Below are 25,979 nucleotides of genomic sequence, written 5' to 3'. Positions count from 1 at the left end.
AATTAGAATTACATCTGGTTCAGAGTCGGGATTGGGATTCGAATCAATATGGGCAGATTCTAACCCTTGTGTCGATGATGGTTGAGAGGCAGCCTCTACCTCGTGGCCTCATTCACGGATTGAGATTTTAAGAGAGAATCAGTTGACATCACTATTCACTACAATTAATAACAAAACCCACATAAACATACACAATCTATATTAGGGAAAAATAAATCTAGGTTTTGAGGATTAATAAACTAAAATACAAAATTTAGGGTAAGAGATATTCCTAGTATAAAAAATCAAACTCAGAATCTAAGATTTATAAACCAAATTCAAAATGTAAGAATCAAAAATTGCATACAATATTTCTAGCTATTGTCATTATCTCATAGCTACTACATTTTATAGCAAATAAAGATTTTAAACTAGATATAAAATATTAGTGATTATATTAATGTCGTACACTTTTAGAATATCCCATAACACAAAAATAATATAACACTGCATCATTATTCTTCACAAGATGCTAAACAATTGATATTTTTATTATTTCCTCACACGCATCACATTTTGCAGCGACTCCGAGCCACCACAATTTTACCAAGCTGTTGTTCAGGATAGAAGGTACCTATAGCACCTAAACCCGCTTAGTGATTTCTAAACAAATCACTTTTGTGGCAGCTTTGGGACCTAACTACCGGAAAGCTCTTACATGAATATAAGAGTGATGAAGGCCAGATTCAATCCATAGATTCTCATCCTCATCAGTATAGACATATGTAGTATAAACATTCATACAAACATTTCAACGAATACATAGCATACACATAGCATATATATAAAAATTCAATACATAAAACATATATCAACATCTTAACAAATACTAAACATACATCAAAATCCATGGCAAGCTGAATTTGCTTGACTGAAATCTCGTACAAATATTTATGCAATATGGTTGTTTGGCCAGACAACTAAATAAACAGCTCACTTCGTCGAATTATCGTTTGCAACTGGCGGAGGAGTTTATATCTAATAACGAAAATGCTAAATCGTTTAGCGTTAGTAATATTTTCATTATCAAAACGCTATATCGTATAGCATTAGAAATATTTAAAACAAGAAAATGCTACACGAAGTAGGGTTTTCCTTTATATGTGCAACACAACTTTATAAAACGTTATTAAATGACATTTGGGGCCATTTTTATAAAATCTGTTATTGAGGGCATTAAACTGTAAAAGTGTGATATTTGGGGCCTTTTCAATTATTTGGTACTATTTTAAAAATTATATTATATTAATTTGGGTTTTATATATAATAAAATTACATTATAATACTACATTATCTTTCCGGATTCGTAGAGGTTTTTCGATTGGTTTGGATTAAAGACAAAAGTAATAATAGACAATATAGTGTGTATATTGTTTAGATAAAATTTTTATAAATACTATATCATGTAAATTTATATAATATTTTTTGCGATCATATTTTTCGCATGTAATATTTCTTGATATTATTATCTGAAATTGTGATAAAAAAAAAGTCTACACCCGATAATTTGTGCCAAAAGAAAAACAACTACAGACTCTTTTTATATATTTTATTAAAATTTTCTAGAATATTATGTTAACCATTTTTCTTTATTCAAATATGTAGTAAATAAATTATTCAAAACAAAAACAACACTAAACAATATCTGAGATTTGATATATAAGAGCATCTCGAACGGGATTTAATAGAATTGGATATATAAGATATTATGTATAATTTGTAGTTTTGACGGTATTGGTTATACTAATAGGCTATAGTTTAAAAATAGTATCTCATTAATATTTTTTGATTGTTATAAATAGAATATATCACTTCTATATGGTAAAAAATTATGTGTAATCTTACTACAGATTTCTTACTGGTCTATAGAGGTTCGCCAAATATAATATCCATATGAGCTTGAATATAATTATAATTAAGGGGGATTGTTGAAGTGTGATACTTTCAGGAGATTATCTATATTTTTTATTTTTGATATATAAACTCCCATTTTAGCCAAGGATTTTTCATGATTGGAGTTACTCTAAGAGTTAGGCCCAAACTTATATTTAAAAGAGGGTAGAAACTATAAAAATATTTAAAGAGACTATTACCAACTTTTAAATTCATTAAAAGTCTGGTTTTCTAAATAATATTGTATATTATTTCGAATTTCTCTTTTATCTTTATTTATTATTTTTATGAATTTAAATTACTTTTAATAACAAATTATATTTTAAAACAAAAATATAAAAGAGTATATATAAGAAATATTATTGTACACGTTAAATTAATAAATGAGAATGCTTTAATTTTTAGAAGGGGTTGAATACAAATAATAATATTTTATATATTTTCACTAATAATAATCTATAAATAAAACTTTATCAAAAAAGCAAGAATAATCAAGAAGCAGAATTTGTTAAAATTATTTTTTCACTGATTTCAGATGGTACAACTATATGGAGATTAATTTCTAGCCACAATTTATTACTTGAGTGGTTACAAGTTTATGACTAAGTTATTACTGATCGAGTATGTAAGGATTCTACTTAAATACTCGAGTTACTACATCGATATTCAAAGGTGATTACCCTTAAATTTTTCTAAAATTTTACAAGACAAATCAAGTATTTAATTCTAAGGCAATCTAGACACATTCTATTCTAAAGTTGATATTCAGTACTTGCAATCCTTAAGAAGATTTTTTGTCGTGTATTTCGTTTAGTTCGTAGCCTTATATGTATGTCCAAATATGACTTGAAGACTTAAATTATATTACCTAAATGTCGTTGTCTAGTTTGATTAGAATTATGTAACACTAACACAACCTCATATATTTCTATAGTATATTTTTCTATAATAGTAGTAGTTTAAATTCCGCATACTTTGCTGTCAAAGCGTGAGTAAAGTGCTATCAAGCTTTCTCATCAAGTATGATGTCAACAATGTACATCTTGTTGTCACAAATTTCATCAAACTTACTATCATGACTCCAACTCTACCGTTATCCATCTCTGGAAAAGAAGGCTCTACGTGCTCGTATATTTTAATTTCTCAATATATTACATATTGGGGTTTTATATTTTTATTATACTTATTTGTGGTTGAATTAATATTTTTTTTTATTTTACTTATTTGTGGTTGAATTAATATTTATCCATATTTAATAGTTGGTTCCCTTCTTGGATTTTTTACACCTTTCTCCACAAGTAAGATTCACTCTTTATATTTATAAATATCATTCTTGTGCAAATTATAAATTATGAAGTATTTTTGTGTAAATTTTTATCTTTTTTTGACCTTGTAACGATGTATGTTTGCACTATGTCGTTGATCTTCTTCGTTGTGTGCGTGTATTATGATCTTTGACCTTTATCTACTTCTATATATTAAAAGAGAACAAGGGGCAAAAAGAGCCAATAAAATGGCTGTGAAATGACTAACATATCCTTATTCAACAAAAAATAACAAAAATGCCACCATTTTATCATAAATGCAAAAATTGATTAATTTTATTGTAGTGAGCATTCAAACCTCTATCCTCGAGAATTTAATGCAAGATCATAACTTAATAAATCAGTAAATCTTTTAAGATGCTTTTGATTTTATTATAACTTTTAAATAATATTACGGTTATCCTACTTTCATATATTAAAAGAGGACTATGGGTAAACGTAACCTATAGAAAATTATTGTTATATCTTTATTTAACAAAAAAATAATAAATATGATAATATTTTATGATTATTGTTAAAAATAGATTAAATATTATTGTTATGGGATTGTTAAAATCAGACAGCACTCTCATAATATATATTGTATTTATATTAATTATTATTATTATTGAATAATATAATTTGAATTTATTATATATATATATAATATGTTTTGTTACGTAAATGCACATTATTTATCATATCATAATTTTATTTGTTGTAAGAATTTTCAAATAATATAAATTAGTTTAATTTTTATTATGACATTACATATAAATAATAGATGTAAATTCAATTGTGAAGTTAAGTTTGTTATTAGACTTATGTTGTTTGAGTTTAAGTTTTATGCGAAATGAGTCAAGTTTGAATCACTTGTGAACACCTTAAACAATTTCAATATTTTATTTTATTTTTTTAGTTTTGGTTCGTCTAGAATTTTGATTTAACATTATTAATTTAAAAAAACTTATTAAATGAATTCCAATATAATATTACCCAATATCGCAAGGAAAAAGTGTACAAGAAAAATATAAAAAGATATAATAAAAATTATTTATTTTTATCTATAACCAACTCGAGTACGAGTTTAAAGGTTGAGTTTGAATTTACACAATAATAAAACTCTACTCAAATTCCTTAACGAACAGTTTTTGTTGTTTGAACTCGACAATGAACCGAGTCGAGTCGAGTTCCTGACAAACATTTGTGTTTGTTTACGGTCCTAATTTCATTCTTCTTCTTCTTTTTTTTCAACTAAAAAGTCTAAAATCTTCAAACATAGGAAAATGGAAGATGTCATTTCGATATTGGTCAAAAGTTAGGGACAAGACATGTACGATTACCTTCATAACACAGAATATAAAAATTGTCCCTAAGAGCACAATTTTTTTTTCATAAATAGGATGTGGATATTAAAGAGAACGTGATCAGCGTAGAAGCATTGGTAAAAAGCCTATTATCGCTACTAGAAATATCCTTCTTCAAAGATCGCAAGAACGTCTTTAAAAGAGTGTATGAATATATCTTAACGTGCATGATGAAATATGTCACTTATATGATTTTAAAATGTCCACTCAACTTGAAAGAGAATTTGATTATTATTCGATTATAAAAACTTTATGTTCATTTTCAATCTAAAATTAATAAATAGTCCGACCACTTGAATAAAAAGAGCATAAGTGGATGTAACATATGATATTGAATATAAGTTTAATTTTCTCATGTCGAACACCATCAAGCTTTTTTTGTCTAACCGATATATAAATTTTGTCAATAATTTCACATCTGGCATCATTTACATTTTTCAAGTACAAAAATATATTAAAAAAAATAGATGAATTAATAAATATATATTTCAAAAATAAAAAAGTATCAAAATTTAAATTTGTTAAATAAATTAAATAACAAATTTAGAATGTGATTTTAAATCAGAGACCCGTGCCTTGCACGGGTTTCTACGCTAGTTCCTTACTTATGTGATAACTATTATGCCCAAAATCATTATGGGGCTTGGCGGAACCATATTTAAACAACTGTTGTTGTTGATATAGAAGTTAAAATTATTACTCAGTCAGTGCTCACAATATAAGTGAATTATGTCTTTTATCCTGGGCCTCTACTGTGAATATTTCAGAAGGCGACGCGACACCGGGAACATCAAAATCAACGACCAAAAGAGTGAAAGTGGTTAGCTTCTTTTACAAACCTTTTATGATTTAATTGTGCAATGTTAGTTCTTATCTCACTCATTACATGTGCTTTTTTTCTTTACAGGTGTAAACAATGCAACATCATGTTTCTCATGTTGTTGTTATGCTAGGAATCTTAATGAGGATGTTGTCTCCCTTTTTTTAATAATTGCTTCATAGATGGATTACGTTTATTCTATTCTAAATGGTTATTATACATATGACAATATTATTTGAGATTTCAGTATCTATCACTTGATTCGAGATTCACTATTTTATTATAAATCGTTCATCTAATTATTGTTTATCGATGGTTTTGTATCTTGAGATTATAAACATTATTAAAAAAAGTTATATTGTCAACTCAAACCTGTTTGAAGAATGTAACTAAAAACACGTTAAAAGTTATAAAATGTGTTTAACTGATTGAGTGCATAATTAAGAAAAATGAATCTTATTCAGAAAGATAATATCAATTATAAAAAATTATTTAGCCTAGAAAAACATAGCTATTTATATATATTTAACACAACATCTGTTAACTTAATATATAAATTTAGGCAAATGTTAAATCCAGAGATTATATTTAAGTATTAGAGCAGTATAAGCCAATTCCAGTGTATCCTTAACATTAGCTTTTCAATTAATGATAACTTCCAGAGCAGAGCATATCAGGAGAACTCTCATCAGCACGTTACACTCTCATCTAGAACAAAAATTGGATCAACCACTACTCTAATAATTCACAAACATATTAATATCCACATTTATATCATGAGGTGCTACTTTTCAATAAAATCAAAGCGCTTCAATCTTCACAACCAGCTTTGTACCCCATCTAGAGATCAAAAAAACGAAGTGTTTCTTCATGCTGGGATCAAGATTAAAGAAAACGAGTAAGCCACAATTACATAAATATTATACTTAACATACATTAGAAATAATATAATAAAAAATTACTTACATTAATATATGAATTTCACGAAAAATCTTCAGATAAATCTGGAACAATATTGCCCTCTTCTATTGGACATGGAGTGTAACAATCCATGTACTCAGACATGTTTATTTTACCTCGGCAGGAACGTCTATTGTGTCCTATACATCCACAAACACCACATTTTCTTGTTTTCTCAACAATCTCAAATTCTAATAGATACCGTTTTGTAGAAGAAGAATTCCTTTTGTTCATTGATCCTTGTGGTCTTCCTTTACGTGGCACAATTTCTGGCTCGAGAAGCTTGGATGAAGGCCCATTAACAAGATGAGATATATATGACATTCAAAGCATTATCTTTAAGAGTAAGTGACATCTCTTGATATTTGTCTTCAAAAGTATCAAGTAATTCCTTTAGTTTTTCAGCATCGGAATCAATCTTGTCTCCAAGAAGAATAAATTGCCTATCATCAATTCTCCATTGAGAATGTATGGCATCAATAGGTATGACCTCCTCTTTCCAACCATTCAACATATGTGCACAAGGAAGACTCATAATTGTTTTAAACTGGCCTAAACATATAGGTTTCATTTTGCCAGATCTAACCAACTCCCATTGCTTAAATAATTCTTTCATTACAAAATGTGACACCCTAGTATTTAATTCTCCAACAAATCAAGATATTACAGTCATGGAGGGTCATATTTTCTCACTTGATAGTCGCGATTTGATCTCTTGAAAGTCATTCTCAATGGCCAGACAAATTCTTTCTTTCACTTTATGAAAATCTTCAGTTAAAACTTGCAAATATTGTTTCAATTTAGCATGTGCACCTTCTGCTCTAGATGAGAAGTGGCTGCGAAAGTGTGTATATTTTCCAGTCCATGCATGAACAAACCTCTCCTTATGTATAAGCCATGTGTTATTTATGTATTTTGTAGCATCTTCTTTTTCTTTATATACAATCTCAAATTCAGACCAAGTTTTAATGTATTCCTCTTCGGTTAGGGAGTATATCATTGTATTCCATTATGATAAAAACAAATTCCAATCTTTGTTATTTTACACCAACTAAGAGAAAGATTGTAGAAGGGGGGGTTGAATACAATCTTTTACAAATTTAAAAGATTCAAGAATAATATACTAAGAACACAGTAAACAGAAAAACACCAAGTATTAAAAATACGGGTGGATTGAATGATCCACCCGTGAGATTTTATATCGAAGAATCTGTGGATTGTTTACAATTCGCACAGCTGCTGGTTCATCACTCAAACAAGTTCTAACTCTCAGATTTTTCTCTCAAGTAATTTGAACAAGTTCAACTGATGCTACTAACTTGGTTATATACTCCAAGTTTTACAAAGCTTTTAGCTAGATTACAAAATGCACTCTAATCTAAAAACAATGCTGCACAACTTTGTCTTATGCATGCTTTCTGAGATGTCTTCATCTTTGACCATCACCTTGATTTGATCCAGATTGCACTGCATGAGATAAGTATGTTTCTGCTTCTTCTTTATTTTCCTAATTAGGCTTCCATGTCTATTTTAGTGTAATTCGATCCATGTGATTTGTCAGACTTAAGCTCTAGTCACTTTCAACTGCTCTTTGCTTCATCAGTTGAAAGTTCTGGTTGCTTTCAACTGCTCTTGACTTTATCAGTTGAATGCCCGGCTCATCAGTTGAATGAATTACAAACTCCATCAGTTGAATGCTGTTCCAGTCTCATCAGTTGAATTCCTCAGCATCATCCGTTGAACACTTTGTCTTCAGTTGAATGCTTGATTTTCATCAGTTGAAACATCATCCAGTCTTCATCAGTTGAATAGTTACATCTCATCAGTTGAATATCCTTCACTTAGATAAAATTACATGGCATTGGATATTTACAATTAGCCATCATATTCTACCCATCCGTTGATAATTCCCAAAGACAAGAAATGTAACAATTACAACTGAAATTTGATAAAGATTCTAAGTAAGACATGTTACAAAATGTTTATGTTATCATCAAAAATTATTGATTCCTAACAATCTTGTTGCTTGTCAAAATAGCTTTTACATTTTGTCAAAATATTTTTCTCAGTATGCCAAACACACAGAAATTTTTTAGCTCTAGGAAATACGATCTCAATAGCATTCATCAAGGCTAATTCTGTAATAACCGAGAAATTTACAAGCACGTAAGCGTGAAATTATTTAATTTAATTAATTTTCATGTCAGAAATATTTTCTAAGTCGAGATAGATTTAATCAAATTACGGCACGGATTATTATAACTGCTTAAATTCTCATATAAAGAAATGATACTTGGTGTGGCCGGTGATTTAATTTACAAGAGTACGAAAATATTAGAATATTCGTTTATACAAATATAATTAGTAGATGCGGAAATTTTTTAATATTATATTCGTTTAAAAAATATAGCTGGCTAGCTTAATTATTTATTTAGTGAAAAGAGCTACATTATTATCGTTTAATTTAACAAAATTTATAAAATATTAATATGTCGTAGTTGAGAACGGATTTTTTTAGAAAACACGAAGCGTTAAATTGTGCGGGCCAGATATTTAGAATTTTGTTTGTACGAAAAATCGATGCAGCCTCGAGTATTTATTTGGTTACCAGCACAGGAGCCAATATTATGTTTTGGATGAGATAATTATTATCCCTATAATTTTATTTATTTAGAAATTGACCCAGAAATATTATAATAATTAATAATATATTTTTATGAATATTTTATTCGATAATTTAAATATTATTTTATTTTAGTCTCGAAAATTATCCGAAAAATGACCAAAAAACGATCCAAGAATAACCGAAATAAACGAGCCAAGCGGGTGCGTCGGAAATTGAGCCAAGGAGGTGCTTGGTGCCCAAGAATACTTGGGGACCAAGGGTAATTTTTTATACTAGCTTAAAAATAAAGCCATTAGTGAGTGATTAATTTAAGATAACTAGTTGAGAAGTCGCGCGTTGCGGCGGCCCATAAAAATTATATTAATGATTTAATATTAATATTTGTAGAATAAAATAATTTTTCGGTTGACTATAAAAAGTATATTAATGTTTCAAAATTAATATTTGTAGGATAAAATAAATTTTATATTATAAAAATCTTGATGTAATATCAATACTAATATACAAAATTGCAAAATTGGATTATAATTCATGGTGAAAAAATGAAAATAAATTTATACATGTAATTAATAATTTAAAGTACGACGAATCTTAATTTTATTTGTGTTTTTTTAAAAGTAATCATTACTTACATTGTCACCTTACTCCAATTTTTTGGGCTTTTTTTATTAATAATCACGTTTTCAATCTTATTTCCAAAAATACTACCTTATCCAATCTTATTTTCAAAAATACTACCTTCTCTAAAATATTTTCAAAAATACTGTGGTTGCATATGCAACCATATATGCAACTGAATTCCTGATTTCAAGTTTCAGATTTCAAATGTCATTTTCGACCTCATCGTTGGAATCGATATATATATATATATATATATATATATATATCGATTCCAAATATGAGGTCGAAAATGACATTTGAAAACTGGAACTTGAAATCAGGATTTGTAGTTGCATATATGGTTGCATATGGGTTGTATTCAGTTGATTCTATTGTATTCTAATGGCCCCGCCAGGGGCACCCATACATCAGTTGCAACTTATAGTTTTCCGTTGCATATGAGGTTGCATATGAGGTTGCACGCAACCTCATATGCAACCTCATATGCAACTAAATGCAACTGAAAACTGTAAGTTCCAACTGAAGTATGGGTGCCCCTGGCGGGGCCATTAGATTGCAATAGAATCAACTGAATGCAATCTCATATGCAACTAAATGCAACCTCATATGCAACTAAATGCAACTGAAAACTGTAAGTTCCAACTGAAGTACGGGTGCCCCTGGCGGGGCCATTAGATTGCAATAGAATCAACTGAATGCAACCTCATATGCAACTAAATGCAACCTCATATGCAACTGAAAACTGTAAGTTGCAACGGATGTATGGTGTGGCCATTAGATTGCAATAGAATCAACTGAATGCAACCATATGCAACTGAATACAACCATATGCAACGATATATGCAACTGACTTCCTGATTTCGAGTTCCAGTTTTCAAATGTCATTTTCGACCTCATATTTGGACTCCATATATATATATATATATATATATATATATATCGACTCCAAAGATGAGGTCGAAAATGACATTTGAAAACTGAAACTGGAAATCAGGATTTGTAGTTGCATATATGGTTGCATATGCAACCACCGTATTTTTGGAAAATATTTTCAAAAAGGTAGTATTTTTGAAAATATTTTAGAGATTTGAAAATAAGATTGGATAAGGTAGTATTTTTGAAAATAAGATTGAAAAAACAATATACAAGATAATTCCCCCAATTTTTTTTGGATTGATTGTGCACAAAAACATCTAACTTAAATCCGTGAGATAGCGGTCTATAACTACCCTTGCTTGTAACAATCTTTATATTTTAATAATGTATAAACAGCCTTCACTTAAAAGTTTCCTAAACAGAGCAAACAGATAATGCATGAATAATTTTTTTTCCTGTATACAAAGTAAATCATATAAAAATTAACAACAATAAACAAGTCCGAAGAACAAAACAAATATCATAAAATAATAACCAACAAACATATATCACTAACAGTTAATTTATTCATATCATCCATCGATATCATGTCAAGACTATATTCTTTTCTTGTGTTTGGATTTGTCAACTCCAACATAGCGGTCTATAACTACTTTTGTTTGCAACAACCTTTATTTTTTTATTACTGTATAAACAGTCTTCACTTATCGTTGCAGAAGAACGGCACCACCGAGTTAGAAATCGAGCAAGACAACTATCACGAGAGAGAGGTAGGGTTGTGATATTGAGAGAGAGAAGGTTGTGTTTAGATTATCCAAAACCTTACAATCTATAAGGGTATTTATAGGTGCAGAGAGACTTGTGTGCTACTCTTTCCCATAATTAAATAATCTGAAACAAAATCAGATTAAAATTTTCAAGCTACTATATTCCATAAATAATCTGAAATAAAATCAGATTCTGAAACTTGCTTCTAATATACCCGAAACTAAAAAAAGCAGTTCTAATTTTTGATATTTTTCATCCAAAAATTCCAGAAAATTAGAAAAATAGAATGGAGCGATGTGAGAGGCGCCACCTACACGCCCCTCGCTTCTCCTTTATATAAGTATATTGATTGTAATTAGCAAGTAGTATAAATACCAACCCAAAACAATTGTTCACGACTTTGCTCAGTAAGGAAAAAAACAGTAGTACACTGATTAGCTACAAAAGGGGAGAAAAACAAGGTAACTCCCTTTACCTAGTTTGGACGATTCTCTTTCCTTAATATTATATAATCTGTTTGACTCCATCTGTATGAATACTCACGCTTTACATCTTTCCTCTTTTAAGTGTCATTATGTATATACACCTTTAAATAAAAACTTGGTAGTCTTCTCTCCCAATTAATATAATAATTAGGGTTTATATCTATACATTTGAGCTTTTGATTTTTAATTGGTGAATAATGGTGGATGGATGAATAAATTGTTAAATTGAATCGGAGTTGTGGGGAGTGGGGTGGCTGGCCGGAACTCGCGTCGGCAACGCCGACGGAGTCGCGACGGCGGCAGGAGTAAAGGTGAGGCTGGTTGCGTCGTTGGCGAAGCGGATGATGAGTGTGTTTGGCTTGTTGATTTCGGCGATGGAGGCTGGAGCACCGTCGCGCAGAGCTCGCCGGCGGTGACTCGAAGCGGTTGAACGGAGTAAGCGAGGCAGAGAGACAGTTGGGAAAGAGAGAAGAGAGGTGTTCGTGTGTGTGTGTGTGTGTGTAGCCACCGCATCAGCGGTGGTGACACTACTAGAAAAAGTGGAATAGACATCGCACTTCAGACATCAGTTAGAATTGCCACTGATGTTAAAAATGCTTTTAACATCATTGTCACTTAAACTGATGTGTTAAAGTGCTTTAGACATCAGTTATTTATGCAACTGATGTGTAAGGTGCGTGTTTAAAAAAAAATCCACCATTCTCACCCCCATTTCCCCCCTTATCAAAAATCTCCCTCCCTTATAAAATTTCAACTTCCCTCCCTTAAACAAATTTCATCTCCCTCCAATATTCATAACATAAAACTTTAAACTAAAATCATTTAACCACAAATACATACATATAAAATATTTATATAATCAAAATCATTAAAATACAAAATCATATATATATATAATTTTAAAATATAAAAATAATTAAAATACACAAATTAAATCATATATATTATAAATTTAAAATATTAAAAATTATAATTATTCCCCTAAATTAAAATATTAAACTAATTAAAACTACTCCCCTCACATACACACACAAATTAAAATTACCCCAACACATTACAACCCAACACATCACAAATATAAATCAAAAAACAAAACTTAAAAACATATATCTCTCCCTCCGCTTAAAACATTCAGACAGCTGCTCTATTTCGAACACACCCGACACACACCCCTCTCTGCTCTCAAGAACCCTAGATATCGCACGAGCTCGATTCACCATCTCCGTCCGAGTTTAGGCGCTACTTCTCGATTCCGAGCTGTACAACCTCGATTCCGAGAGCTGCTTCTTCAGTCCCGAGCTCCAAGAGCTGCTAGCTGCTAGTCGCGACCTCGATTTCAAGTGCTCGAAGCTTGAGCTTAATCAGTCGATTGGAGCTTATTTCTTGAGTTGGTAAGCTTTAATTGCTCTATACTTGCTATGTTTGGTTGTTTTATTGGTTTATATTGTGCTATTGTCTATATATGAAGATTTTTGATTTGGGTGTTCTTGTATATATATGAGGGCTACTGATTTTTAGGGGTATTGGGTTAATTTTGTGCTATTGTGCTAGTGTTTGTGATTTGTATCTCTGGTATATAGGGCTATTAGTTTAGGGGTATATATATGTGATTTGTATCTCTGGTATATAGGGCTACTGATTATGTTGAATATTAGTTTAGTTGAATAATGATACTGATTGGTGCTATTATGTATATATGAAGCTTTTACTGGTGTTGAATATGCTGATTGTTTGTAATTTGTTGTAATTTGAATGCACATCAGGTAGGTTGTAGGTATGTCGAGTATGGATAAAGAATGGATTTTGAAAGATAGGGATTCGCTGGATTATGAAATTGGTGTTGAAAAATTCTTGATTTATGCTGAACAAAACTACAAGAATCCTAAGAAAGTACCTTGCCCCTGCTCGAAATGCGTAAATTTCAAAAAATTCTCGATAAAAATAATTAGGGGTCATCTTTATGAAAATAGTTTTAGTTTGGGGTATATTGATTGGATTTGGCATGGGGATCAGAGTGTAAAGTCATCAATGGGTAGCACACTGCACCCTGATGAAGACGAGAAAACTGCAGCTTCATTCGAAGCTGCATCTGGAGTTGCTGCTGCTGCTGAGATTTGTGATGCAGCATTCCATAATCCGGAAGGGGGGGGTGATTACGATAAAGAGTCGCACGAGTTCAGGAGGTTTGTAGCTGATGCTCAACAGCCTCTATATGAGGGTAGTGATTGCACTAAATTAGACTCAATGTTAAGATTGCATAATTGGAAAGCGAGATTCGGTATTAGTGACAACTCCTTTACTGATTTACTCTCTATTGTCGGCTCCATCCTTCCTGAAGATCATGCACTGCCTGTTAATGCATACGAAGCAAAGAAATCTTTATCAAATTTAGGCCTCGAGTATATAAAAATCCACAGCTGTCCGAATGAATGTATTCTATATAGAGGAGTAAATGAGAATGCTTTAGAGTGTCCCAAGTGTCGTCTATCTCGGTGGAAATTGGGGAAGGATGGTAAAGCAAGGGTTAATGTCCCGGCCAAAGTTATGTGGTACTTCCCCATCATTCCAAGATTTAAACGGATGTTCAAATCTCCTTCGACAGCTGAGTTATTGACTTGGCATTCCAACCATAGACTTCACGATGGCCAGATGCGCCATCCTGCTGATTCACCTGCTTGGCGGAATATCGATTACAGGTGGCCCACTTTCGGCAGTGAGCCTAGGAACCTGCGCTTAGCTCTGGCGGCAGATGGTATTAATCCGCATAATAATGGGCTAACTAATCGATATAGTTGTTGGCCGGTGGTATTAGTAACATATAATCTGCCTCCTTGGTTATGTATGAAGAGAAAGTTTATGATGTTAAGTATATTAGTCTCCGGTCCACATGAACCAGGAAACAATATTGACGTGTTCTTACAACCGTTAATAGATGATTTGAAGAAGCTTTGGGAAGAAGGTGAACCGAATGTATATGATGCGAGCACTAAATCTCTATTTACTTTAAGGGCAGTTCTTATGTGGACGATAAATGATTTTCCGGCATATGGAAATCTGTCCGGGTGCGTCAATAAGGGTTATTTGGGGTGTCCCGTATGTGGTGACGATACCGTAGCTAAATATTTACCTTATAGTAGGAAAATATGTTATCAAGGTCATCGTCGGTATTTGCCTAGGCATCATCCATATAGGAGGAAGAAGGCAGCCTTCAATGGTGAACAAGAGCTTGGGCAGGCACTACCACCACTTTCTGGACAGCAGGTGTTAGAGCAACAAGAAAAAATTCAATTTTCTTTCGGAAACGAAGTGAAAAAGTCAAAGAAGGTGGACTGCCCTTGGAAGAAGAAGTCAATATTCTTTGAGTTGGAATATTGGAAGTTCCATCATGTTCGCCACTGTCTCGATGTTATGCACATCGAGAAAAACTTGTGCGATAGTCTAGTTGGGACGTTGTTAAATTTGAAGTTCAAGTCCAAAGATAGCGAGGCATCTAGGCTTGATATGATGGAAATGGGGGTGAGGGCTGATTTAGCTCCCGAAAAAGGAGAAAAAAGAACTTTTCTGCCTCCTTCCTCATTTACTCTAACAAAAGCCGAAAAAAGAAAAGTGCTCAAATCACTCTCATCAATGAAACTGCCTTATGGACATTCCTCGAACATCAAAAATTGTGTATCAATGCGTGATCAAAAGTTGTTCGGGCTCAAGTCCCATGACTGCCATATACTCCTTCAACAATTACTCCCGGTTGCAATTCGTTCTGTACTACCAAAGAATGTTAGAGTTAGCATCATACGGTTGTGTTTATTTTTCAATACTCTGTGCAACAAAGTGGTAGACATATCAAAACTTGATAAACTGCAGGCTGATGTAGTACTGACCTTATGTGAGCTTGAAAAAATATTCCCACCCTCTTTTTTTGATATAATGATACATTTAATAGTGCACTTGGTGAGGGAATTGCGTTTATGTGGACCGGTGTTCTATAGGTGGATGTTTCCATTTGAACGGTTCAATAAAGTATTGAAAAGTTACGTGAGAAATCGTTATTTCCCAGAAGGTTGCATAGCTGAAAGATATCTTGGCGAAGAATCTGTAGAATTTTGCGCAGAGTTTGTGAGAGAGAGTTGCATGAGTACTGCTGGTATTCCTAAGGACCAGGACAAGCTTTCTGGTCCTTTATCGGCTGCAACAGTGAGATCTATAGAAGAAAAAGAACGAGACGAGGCACATTTACATGTCCTCTTAAACAACATTGAAGTGCAGCCATATATTCAGTAAGTCTACTCTGTCCTGCGTTTATATATATCATTAGCTATTAATTATTCAGTAAGCACTTCTGTTTGTGTCAATTATTGGTTTTTAAATAATACACTTTGGTACATTCAATCTTTATATACCACAAAGATACATATAATAATATTAAAGATATTTACAGACCTTGAATTACAACTCTGGTGTTTACACTTCTGTTTGTGATGGTTGTATCAACTCTGGTGTTTCTATTTGGCTCACTGCCTCAAGGGCATGCACAGGTGCAACCATCACCTACCCCCAATTTGTCCTGTGTTAAATGTATGTAATTTAATATTAATATTTACATACTTTACATACTTATAATTTAGGAACATGCTTATAAATAATAAATACTGTTATTATAAGTGACTTGTAAACTGAAAATGTCTGTAATTTAATGTTAATATTTACATACTTATAATTTAGGAACATGCTTATAAATAATAATTTACATACTGTTATTATAAGTAACTTATAAACTGAAAATGTATGTTATTAATGTTAATATTTTTTAAATTAAAGGAGGCATAAAGATCTGCTGGAAAGAATTTACGAAGGGAAAAATAAACCTATTCAGTGGATGATCGGGGAGCACAACAGGCTCTTTGCTGATTGGTTTCAAGAACAAGTCAGCACTGAATTGAATGTGAATGGAGGTGTGTCTGAGACAATAAGGTGGCTTGCGGCGAAACCATCATTTACTGTTTTGACATACGAAGGCTATCTAGTTGATGGTGTCCGATATTTCACAAAGGAGCGAGATGATGTGAGGGTTGTACAAAATAGTGGAGTTAGTTTAACTGCGAAGACAATCCAAGTTGCTAGTGCGAAAGATTTAAATCCCGTGGAATGTGACATGACATTTTATGGAAGAATTGAAGAAATATGGGAATTGGATTACCATGCGTTTCAAGCCCCATTGTTCTTGTGTAGATGGGCAGACAGCGACAAAGGCATCAAGGTTGATGAACTAGGCTTCACACTTGTGGACCTTAGTCGACAAGGCCACAAGAATGACAAGTATGTGTCCGTTGATCAAGTGAAGCAAGTTTTTTACATCGAAGATCCCGTTGATTCCTGTTGGTCAGTCGTATTAAACTCGACGACTAGAGATTATCATGAGATTTTCAATGAGGATGATCTTGGAGACACGATCCTAGAAAATTCCCCATTCTGTTATAAAATCCCTAAAGTTGATGTTAGTGCCGACGATGATGAAGCTAGTGTTGGCAATCAACGAGTGGATGGCGAGGGAATTTGGCTTAAGAATTAATCATTTGCAATTTGATAATATTTAGTGTTTTGTGTGCTTGCTGTTTAGTGTTTAGTGTTTAAAAGACTTCTTCATATGCAATTTGATAATATTAAATGTATTTGTGCTTGTTTAGTGTTTAAGAATTCCCATTCTACTAATGTTTAGTGTATTCTGATAATATTTAGTGTATTTGTGCTTGTTTAGTGTTTAGTGTATTCTGATATTAAATGTATTTTGTGCTTGTTTAGTGTTTAGTGTATTCTGATAATATTTAGTTATTTGTGCTTTGCAATTATCTTCACTTGGTTAATACAGGAGCAATGACAAAGAAGGGGAAATCACCTAAGAAGAACCAGTCTAAAGAGGAACCTGCTGCTGAAGAAGCTCCACAAGACACTATTGCTCCACAGCAGACAGCTCCACAACCTACTGAAAGTACTACACAAACTAGAAGAACAAGGACAACTGGAGCGTCGCGAAGTGTTTGTGCTATGCATAAGGTAGTGATGAAAAAAGCACAAGGGAAGAAGATAAAAGTGCGGTACAATACAATTGGAATTCCAATTGGACCCACCAGGTCCAAATTGCAGTCCTACATAGGAATGCTAGCAAGGACAATGGTGCCAATAGACATTCCAACTTGGCCAAAGGTGGACTCTGAATTGAAGCAGAAGTTATGGGAAGATCTCGAGGTCCATATTCTTTCTCCCTTCTCTGCATATTCCAATTTACTGCATACTTGTTCCAATTTACTGCATACTTGTTCACTGCATACTTGTTCTTCTTTCAGGCTACGTTCGAGGTAACTCCTGAGAGTCGGAAAAGAATTCTCCAATCAGCAGGAGCAAAATGGAGAAATTTTAAGGCCAAATTGACTGCTGACCATGTGCTCCCTTATATTGGACACAAAAAAAAACTAATGAAGCCACCAAAGCAGTATTCTTTTGTCGGTAAGGAGGCGTGGAAACGGTTTGTTGCAGTTAGGACCACAAAAGATTGGAAGGTATGTTCATATGACTTGCAATTTTCTAATTTATTGTAATTTACTAATTTTCTAATTTACTGTAATTTACTGTAATTTACTGCAATTTTCTAATTTTCTAATTTACTGTAATTTACTGCAATTTTCTAATTTACTGTAATTTTGTAAAAAGTCGATTCCGTAGAGTAAAATAATGGAACAGTCAAAGAAGAGTCTGTATCTCAAGAAATAACACACTGGTCATTGGACTGTAAAAGCAACTATGAATACCCAGAGGGGAAGTATTTAACAATTTATTGTGTGCACAATATTTTTACATATAATATCAAATGTATCCACAATTTTATTTGAAGTAATTAAAATATGCAAAACAATACTTCAAGCTTATATTTTTCATTTATGTCATATTTCTTATAAATTGCAGAGCTTATTTATTGTGAACATCTTCATTGTTGATTTCTATCAAAATCTAATTGATATTAACATACTTGACTTTGGATGTTTGACATGGATCAAATACATAATCAGCACCTATACTTATTTCCCATTTCCATATGTCACTCTACACTTATGGTACTAACTATGATGAGCGTATGCAAATTCAGAAAAAAGATGTACTGTAGGCTTTATTAGCTTTCCTGTTTGGATGAGTTTCAGAATTCCTTACAAGGCCTTTTCTTTTTAAATTTGTTTGATGTTCACTAAATTAACCAAAGCAGAGTCTAGATGTTTTGGTTGGTTCATATACAACCTGTTTCTTGTGATTCAGTCATTTATAGCCAGCTGATATGCCACTGGCAAATAGTTAAGTGCCTTAGTTCATTGTATTAATCTTATTTTTATTTGTATATTGTATTTGTATGCAGAGAGTGAATAAAAAGCATAGCGATATTGTGGGAAACCGAAAATATCCACATCGAGTATCAAGAAAAGGATACATTGGGCTGCAAGAAGAGGAAGTAATACTCTTATCCATGATTAATTTGTAAATATTTGTATATGTATTCCAATAATCTTCACTTTGCCATGATTAATTAATTTGTAAATATGTGTTAATTTTTGGTAATAGAGGCGCAAGGGGAACTTGGAACCTGATGAAGTGCCAGATAGGGCGCTTATGTGGAAAAAAGCACGTATGCCAAAAGGGGAGGGCCAGCAGATTGATAAAAATCTGGCTGAGATAAACAAGAAAATTGTAAGACCATTTTTTCTATGCTTATTTCATTTTTAAAAAATCACACCTAACTTTTTTCTTTTCTGTTGGTAGGATGCTTTAATGGAAAAGCAGTTAATTGGTGAATTTAAACCAGCCGGAGCCAATGATGTGCTTGGTACCGTATTGGAAACTCCGGAGCATTCAGGTAGGGTTCGAGGGGTTGGAAACTTTATACCTCCAACAATGTTCTTCGATCTGCCCAAAAAGAGAAGGAACCGAGTAACCAAAGAGGAGTTGTTGGCTCGTGATCAGCAAAGGCAAGCGGAGTTCGAACAGAAAACGAAGGAATTTGAAATGCAGATTGCTGAGTTGAGAGAATTAATTGCTGCAAAGAATCTCCAATCACCACTATTGTCCGACAAAGCAAGCTGTCGAGGGGAAAAAGAACAAGAACAAGAAAAGAATTTTTCTAAACCAGAAATTGTAAAAGAATTGGTGGCAGCTGATGAAGAGGACGAAGATGTCACTATTGTTGATCCTCCTCCTCCGGGAAAATTGGTAAAACCTATATTCTATAAATTTATTAGTCCGTAGAAAGTAAATACAACATTATGACTAAATGGATTTATACATATAAATCTAGGGTCCGCGCAAATGTGAGATGGCGGTGGACAACATTGAGAACAAGGTAGCGTTCGGTGTTGCTTATGAGGAGGGAGGTGAAATGAGTGCAACAATTCATGGAGTGCCTCTAAAAGCAGGATTTATTCGTGTCGGGGTGGATGGAAGCATCAAGGGAGATGCTTTGGTTCCTGTGCCAGTAGTTGGTGAGATAGAAACCGTCGACCAAGCTATTGGCTCTCATCTAGCATGGCCTAAAGACATGATTATTTTTAGCCCCACTGTTGAGGTATGCTATCATCACAATAATATGTACATTTAAATGTACATATTATTTGGCGTACTAAATATGCTTATTAATCTGGTATATAGAATAATATAAGTAAATTATGCGTAAATGTAAATTTGCAGAAAAAGAAAAAGGCAAAGGTGCCGGGTGAGCTGCAGAGAGTGCACGCCCTTTTTAATTCTGTGAAGCCAAAGGAGGATGTGCCTCCTCGCTTTAGGGTGTTGTACAAATTTTCAAAAACTATGATGAAAGAAAGTGGCAGCTCGATACCAGTTCCATGTGATGTTCAAGTCTTTGGAATGGAAAGAACGATATATCTACTCGAGGAGAATATAACTGCGCTGTTAGAGTTTAATATGATTGGTCAAGCTGCAATATCAACATATATGGCGTAAGTTGTCTTCTAATTTTGTTTCATTTTATTTCGTAATAATCTTTACACAATATGAAAATATTTCATATGTATTTTTAGGTATTTGCATTCTGGGTTTAGGGACACACCGGGTAAAGACTTATCATCGTCGTTTGGATTTCTTCATCCAGCCACATATATTCTGAATGATGAATTTAACGCCTATGTTGTGCAAAGGCTGAGAGAGGGAGTAAATCGCATGAACTTGATGCCTTTTAATTACAAGTATGTATGACTCTCTCTTTTTTTTTATTTGTAATTTAATTTGTGAATATATTAGTTGGACCTCAATATGTGTTCTCTAATTATTTGTAAATGATATAATAAAAAACAGTTTGCATTGGATTTTGGTCGTGATTTGGGAATCTGAAATATTCATCCTCAATTCATTGCCTCATTATCCACATCCTGATGAACTAGAAAAGGCATTAATGAGGTAATTTATTTACATTGATTTTACGAAAAGAAGTTATTTTGGTTTTGACAATGTGTATTCTACAGAGCTGTTCGTGCTCATAATGCTGAGTTAGGACGGGTAATCAAGAATCCCAAAGTTAAAAACCTTCCAGTAAGTTTATAGTTGATGTAGTAAATTTTGTGACTAATTGATGTCGAAGCCTTATTATTTTCCTGTTTGATAAATTTTTTTGTCTTTTTGTTGGATGTATAGGGATGCCCTAAACAACCAGGTGGCACAGAATGTGGATATGCGGTCATGCGATTTATGAAAGATTTAGTTGAGGACCCGGACATGAAACTTTTAGACAAGGTATTTCATTACTTTGCCTAGTATATATATATATATATAATAATAATAATAATAATAATTTTAAGTATTTAAATGAGATTATTAAAATGCAGAAAGTCAAGTTAAGAAATGCATACTGATTTTGGTAATTGCATGTATGTTATATTTTCAGTGGGCTGCTAGGAGTCGCAAGACTTACTCTAAGGCGGACCTCGACATTGTTCGGCTGGAGACACTGGATTATATCCAGTCAATTATGTAGTTTGTATTCTCATAGTTAGATGGATTACATGTTATCGGATATTATAGGATCTGCACCTTAAATTAATGTTTGGATTAGATATGTTTGGATAGTGTTCTGGTTGAATGTTGGATTAGATTGGTTTATTAATGCAAATCAGATTTGGAGGTTGATTTTGATAGTTTTGCATTTGATTTTGGTAGTGCTGCAATTGGTTTTGGTAGTTTTGCAATTTATTTTGGTAGTTTTGCACTTGATTTTGGTAGTGCTTCAATTGGTTTTGGCAGTGGTTTGGTATTTGGTAGTTTTGCAGATTTGGTTTTGTAAACAGGTTGGTTAGACATCATTTATACGGCAAAATGATGTCAAATTATATTAATGCATAACATCGGTTAGAAAAGATAAATGATGTTAATATACCATTATAACATCAGGCACTATATTTAGAACTGATGTTATTGATTGTTAAAACATCGGTTAATTTAAAGTTAAATCGATGTTAAAAGATATAGACATCAGTTAATAGCTGATGTAACCAAAAAACTCGAATGATGTCTTTGTGGGTGATGTTAAAAGCATTGAGCTTTTACATCAGTTAATGACCGATGTTAAAGACAACAATAGACATCGTCTACCTTCACAGAAACCGTTGTTAATGACAACAAAGATATCGGTTCGCCTATGTTTAGACATCGTTTTTACCAATAAATTGATGTAAAAAGAACAATAGACATCGGTCTTACTAAACAATTGATGTAAAAGGTAACAACAACATCGTTTTTTGGGGGAAAACTAATAAATTGGCATGTCTAGAGTATGTTAGATTAGATTAGAATATCATATTATGATCATATTCAGAAGATAAAAGTGTGTTAAAATTTGAAAATTGAGTTATTATATCGGTTTTTTAAGTGGAAATGATGTAATAAGTAGTATTTTACATCAGTTATTAACTGATGTTAAAGACAGGGACCTTTAACATCGCCCACAGTAACATCAGTTGAACTTATACGGGACATCAGTTTTTAACTGATGTATATTAGCATAATTCTAGTAGTTTGGTGGCAGTAGAGAGAAAAGAGAAGAGAGAGGGGGGAGAGAGAGAGAGAGAGAGAGAGATTCAGCAGAGAAGGGAGGGGAATGGCTGTCGGAGCCGCCGGAGCTGCGCTCTGGCCAGCGATGGTGGTGGTGATAAGGCTGGATGGGAGGAGAGAGGTTGATGAGAGTAATAAACTAGTAATTCCCCAAGCTGATATAATTTAATTAAATTAAGAAATGGAGTTAATAAAGGAGAAAATAGAAACAGAATCTCTAATAATGGACTATTATTTTGATGATAGAGTAAATTTGGAAATAGGTTTTAGATTGTACGGAAAGAATTTAAAATTATCGGAGAAGTAGCGAACATTGGATTAAAGAATAAAATTAATTAATGGATGAATGGAGTAATATATTTAAGATATTCAGAATTTAAGGGTTATTTACCCATTTGGACTTTAAAATATTAATGACTAAAATTAAAAGATACTACTAGACTAGGAGGATGACATATAAAAAGAAAGAATTTTGGGAGAATAAGAGATTTAAGATAAAAATAAAATTAGTAGCTTTGAGGATTTAAGAGACAAATTCGAGGGCTAAGTGTGATTATTAATAAAAGAGTTAAGTAGTAAAAGATTTTTAGTTTGGGATTAAATAATTAATATATAGTCAAGAGATGACATTTATAATATTTAAACTTGGTTTAAAAAGAGTATAGTTACCGGATCAAATCCCTGATACTATTTAATTGGCATGAATTATAATAAATTATTTTGAGATTTTTGCATAAGAAATACTAAGTATATTATTATTTTGCATGGCTTAGAATATATATAATATTTGGAAAGAGACGGAGCTTAAATATAATTATTAATTCTGGGAAGAATAACTATCAAGCTAAGGACGCCAGGCAAGTTCGCTATTTCCTTTTCTCCAATATGACACATTCTTGTGTATTTAATATTTTAAATGTGTTTGTTATTGACTTGACCGAGTTGATATCAAATATTAGTGACAAACCGGAAAATCTTATTCATTTCGGGTTCTTCTTTTTTTCGGAAGTAACCGCTCCTAATAATATTCAATACCTCTCCGACATTGTGAAATCTTGAAACTTCTTGACTAATAAATAAAGGATGCATTGTTCGCATTCCTTAGACGAAGTGATGTGCACTCGGAGGATTCTGATTAAGCTGGTCAACACGAATTTATTAAATTCGTGGAAGAGATGATAATTTCTTGACTGTCTGCTGTGTGTGGATAGTCTAGGGTTACAAATGTTAACCCTTATGCTAGCAAAATGAGAGTGTAAGGTGTATCTTGTGCAGTGACGATCAGACTGCAAAGATTACACAGGGGGACGGGAAGCACGAAATGGTTATGATCGGACCATGTAGTGTTACCGAAAGGTGGAAGACCAGCCTTTTCTTATTTTTGAAATTGTTCAGTTGGTTGGCGTTATCTGCTTCATTACTTTGTTTTGAAATGTATTCGATGTTTTACTCGATTATTCTGCTATTTGTTGTTATGTGCTATGTGAACTTGCTGAGCAATGTGATTGCTCATTCTTGCATCTACTTTATATTATTTTAAGCAGTAAAAAGCGAGTATGGCACGACTAAGGAGAACCGCCCGGAAACGGGTACTGGCAAGGGAAAGGAGAAGGCGCATCACCCAAACTGAGGCCGCTAGATTACGCCGCTTGGTAGTATTATCAATAGTTATTATAGTCTGTAATCAGACTTCCCAATATGTAATCAAGTTAGACTTGGAAATGATGTTATAAGACGATCGACCCTGGACTTGTGGGGCGAGAGTTTTTGTTGTAAGATATTATTAAGTAACGCAAATGTTGTTTGATCCAGATGCTTAGTGGCGAGCCAGATCTGCGGGATGCGAATCTGGGGGCGTCACAAATTCTCTATCCGTTATGATCACAAAAGGCTCACATCCAGGTTCTAAAATGACTTTAAATTTTTCTAAAGCCCAAATATAGTCATCACATTTCTCACTCTCCGGGAAGGCAAAACATGAATAAAAAGATGTGTTGAAACTTGACATTCCTACTATATCAAGTAGTGGCATCTTGTATCTATTTTTTTGTAAGTACAATCATAACAAAAACAGTTGGATAGCTCCTAGTAAGTGTGTGATTGGATGAGCAAAAAAAAGTCGCTTGATCTTTCTATTATCATGATGAGCAACGTCAAATGTAAAATTACCTCGACCACGTCAAATAAAGCTTGAATTGGAGTTCGACCAGCTAGCTTTTCTTTCTTTATCTTGAACTTCATATTTGCAGTTCACGAAACTACTTTTGTATTAACATTCTCTTGTCGTAGTGCCGAAAGAATTTGACGAGTCTGCATCCCAACTCTTGTCATTACCTCGATGACTAAAGTTTGTTCTTTCGATAATTGACGACACGAAGGATGACCCGACATATCCGAGGATGGCTCATGATTGTGTAAATTATTTACTATCTCAAGTTTCCAAAACCCATTAACTTGTCTACCGCAAAGTTAAAATGGACAATTAATTAGCCGAGAACCTGATTTTCTCTTTCGATCCTCATTAGCAACATTCAACCTATTACGATGACAACCTCCTCTGTCACAACCAAAAAAAACATATTTATCTTTTCTGGAACACTTGATGGATAGAGCATAGCCTTGTACCAAGTAAACATCTTTCGTAGGAGTGATAAGATCTTCTCGGGACTTGAAAGATGTACTAAGCAATTGCATCTCTTTGTAATATATGGAATCAAATTGACAAATTCTGAAAATTAAGCCAACATTACAATGAATCAAAAAGCAATCCAAACTTCTTTTTCAAGTGCAAAACTGAAAGATGTAAAATTATCTTCAATGGGTGGATCTTCAGACGGTGGAAGATCATAGAGTTGTTTGAGATCCATCCTTCATGGTGCGTTAAAAAAGTAGAAATTAGGGTTCCCTGACAGATTAGCAATTATGATAAAAGTCGAGTTTGAGATGTATATATATCGTTGTTTTATATAAAGGGTAGACGAATCTTTTAAAAAGAAATTGCTTTGGAACTTAAACATAAGCTCTCGATTTAACATTTTTCTAACTTTATAAAGAAAATTAGTGTAATAAATATATGAATTTTATGCACGGTATACATCGACAGAAAAATGAATTCAAAATAAATTTATA

General features: G+C 32.8%; 2 protein-coding genes across 2 annotated transcripts; both read left to right on the top strand.

Moving 5' to 3' along the window:
* The first annotated feature begins 13,535 nt into the window (after window positions 1-13,535).
* On the top strand, window positions 13,536-17,325 carry LOC108198161 (uncharacterized). The gene is made up of 2 exons (XM_017365931.2): window positions 13,536-16,033; window positions 16,575-17,325. Exons 1-2 carry the CDS (start codon window positions 13,536-13,538, stop codon window positions 17,323-17,325), a joined length of 3,249 nt encoding a protein of 1,082 aa, XP_017221420.2.
* Window positions 17,326-19,381: 2,056 nt separating this feature from the next.
* LOC135148481 (uncharacterized) lies at window positions 19,382-22,083 on the top strand. The gene is made up of 9 exons (XM_064083718.1): window positions 19,382-20,003; window positions 20,089-20,355; window positions 20,478-20,746; window positions 20,828-20,992; window positions 21,102-21,203; window positions 21,269-21,335; window positions 21,438-21,536; window positions 21,688-21,773; window positions 21,960-22,083. Exons 1-9 carry the CDS (start codon window positions 19,566-19,568, stop codon window positions 22,081-22,083), a joined length of 1,617 nt encoding a protein of 538 aa, XP_063939788.1. The 5' UTR covers window positions 19,382-19,565.
* The last annotated feature ends 3,896 nt before the right edge of the window (window positions 22,084-25,979 follow it).

Source organism: Daucus carota, chromosome 8 (genome assembly GCF_001625215.2).
Source record: "Daucus carota subsp. sativus chromosome 8, DH1 v3.0, whole genome shotgun sequence".
Taxonomy (NCBI): Eukaryota; Viridiplantae; Streptophyta; class Magnoliopsida; order Apiales; family Apiaceae; genus Daucus; species Daucus carota.
Note: the sequence above shows the minus strand (reverse complement) of the source record. Positions and strands in the feature narration are given on the sequence as shown.

Excerpts from the sequence above, each read along its gene's own strand:
- LOC135148481 (XM_064083718.1), top strand. The coding sequence starts at position 19,566 with ATGGAAAAGCAGTTAATTGGTGAATTTAAACCAGCCGGAGCCAATGAT. Across the intron at positions 20,004-20,088 it reads CTCCTCCTCCGGGAAAATTG|GGTCCGCGCAAATGTGAGAT; the intron begins GTAAAACCTATA and ends ATATAAATCTAG. Across the intron at positions 20,747-20,827 it reads GCAATATCAACATATATGGC|GTATTTGCATTCTGGGTTTA; the intron begins GTAAGTTGTCTT and ends ATGTATTTTTAG.
- LOC108198161 (XM_017365931.2), top strand. The coding sequence starts at position 13,536 with ATGTCGAGTATGGATAAAGAATGGATTTTGAAAGATAGGGATTCGCTG. Across the intron at positions 16,034-16,574 it reads GAAGTGCAGCCATATATTCA|GAGGCATAAAGATCTGCTGG; the intron begins GTAAGTCTACTC and ends TTTAAATTAAAG.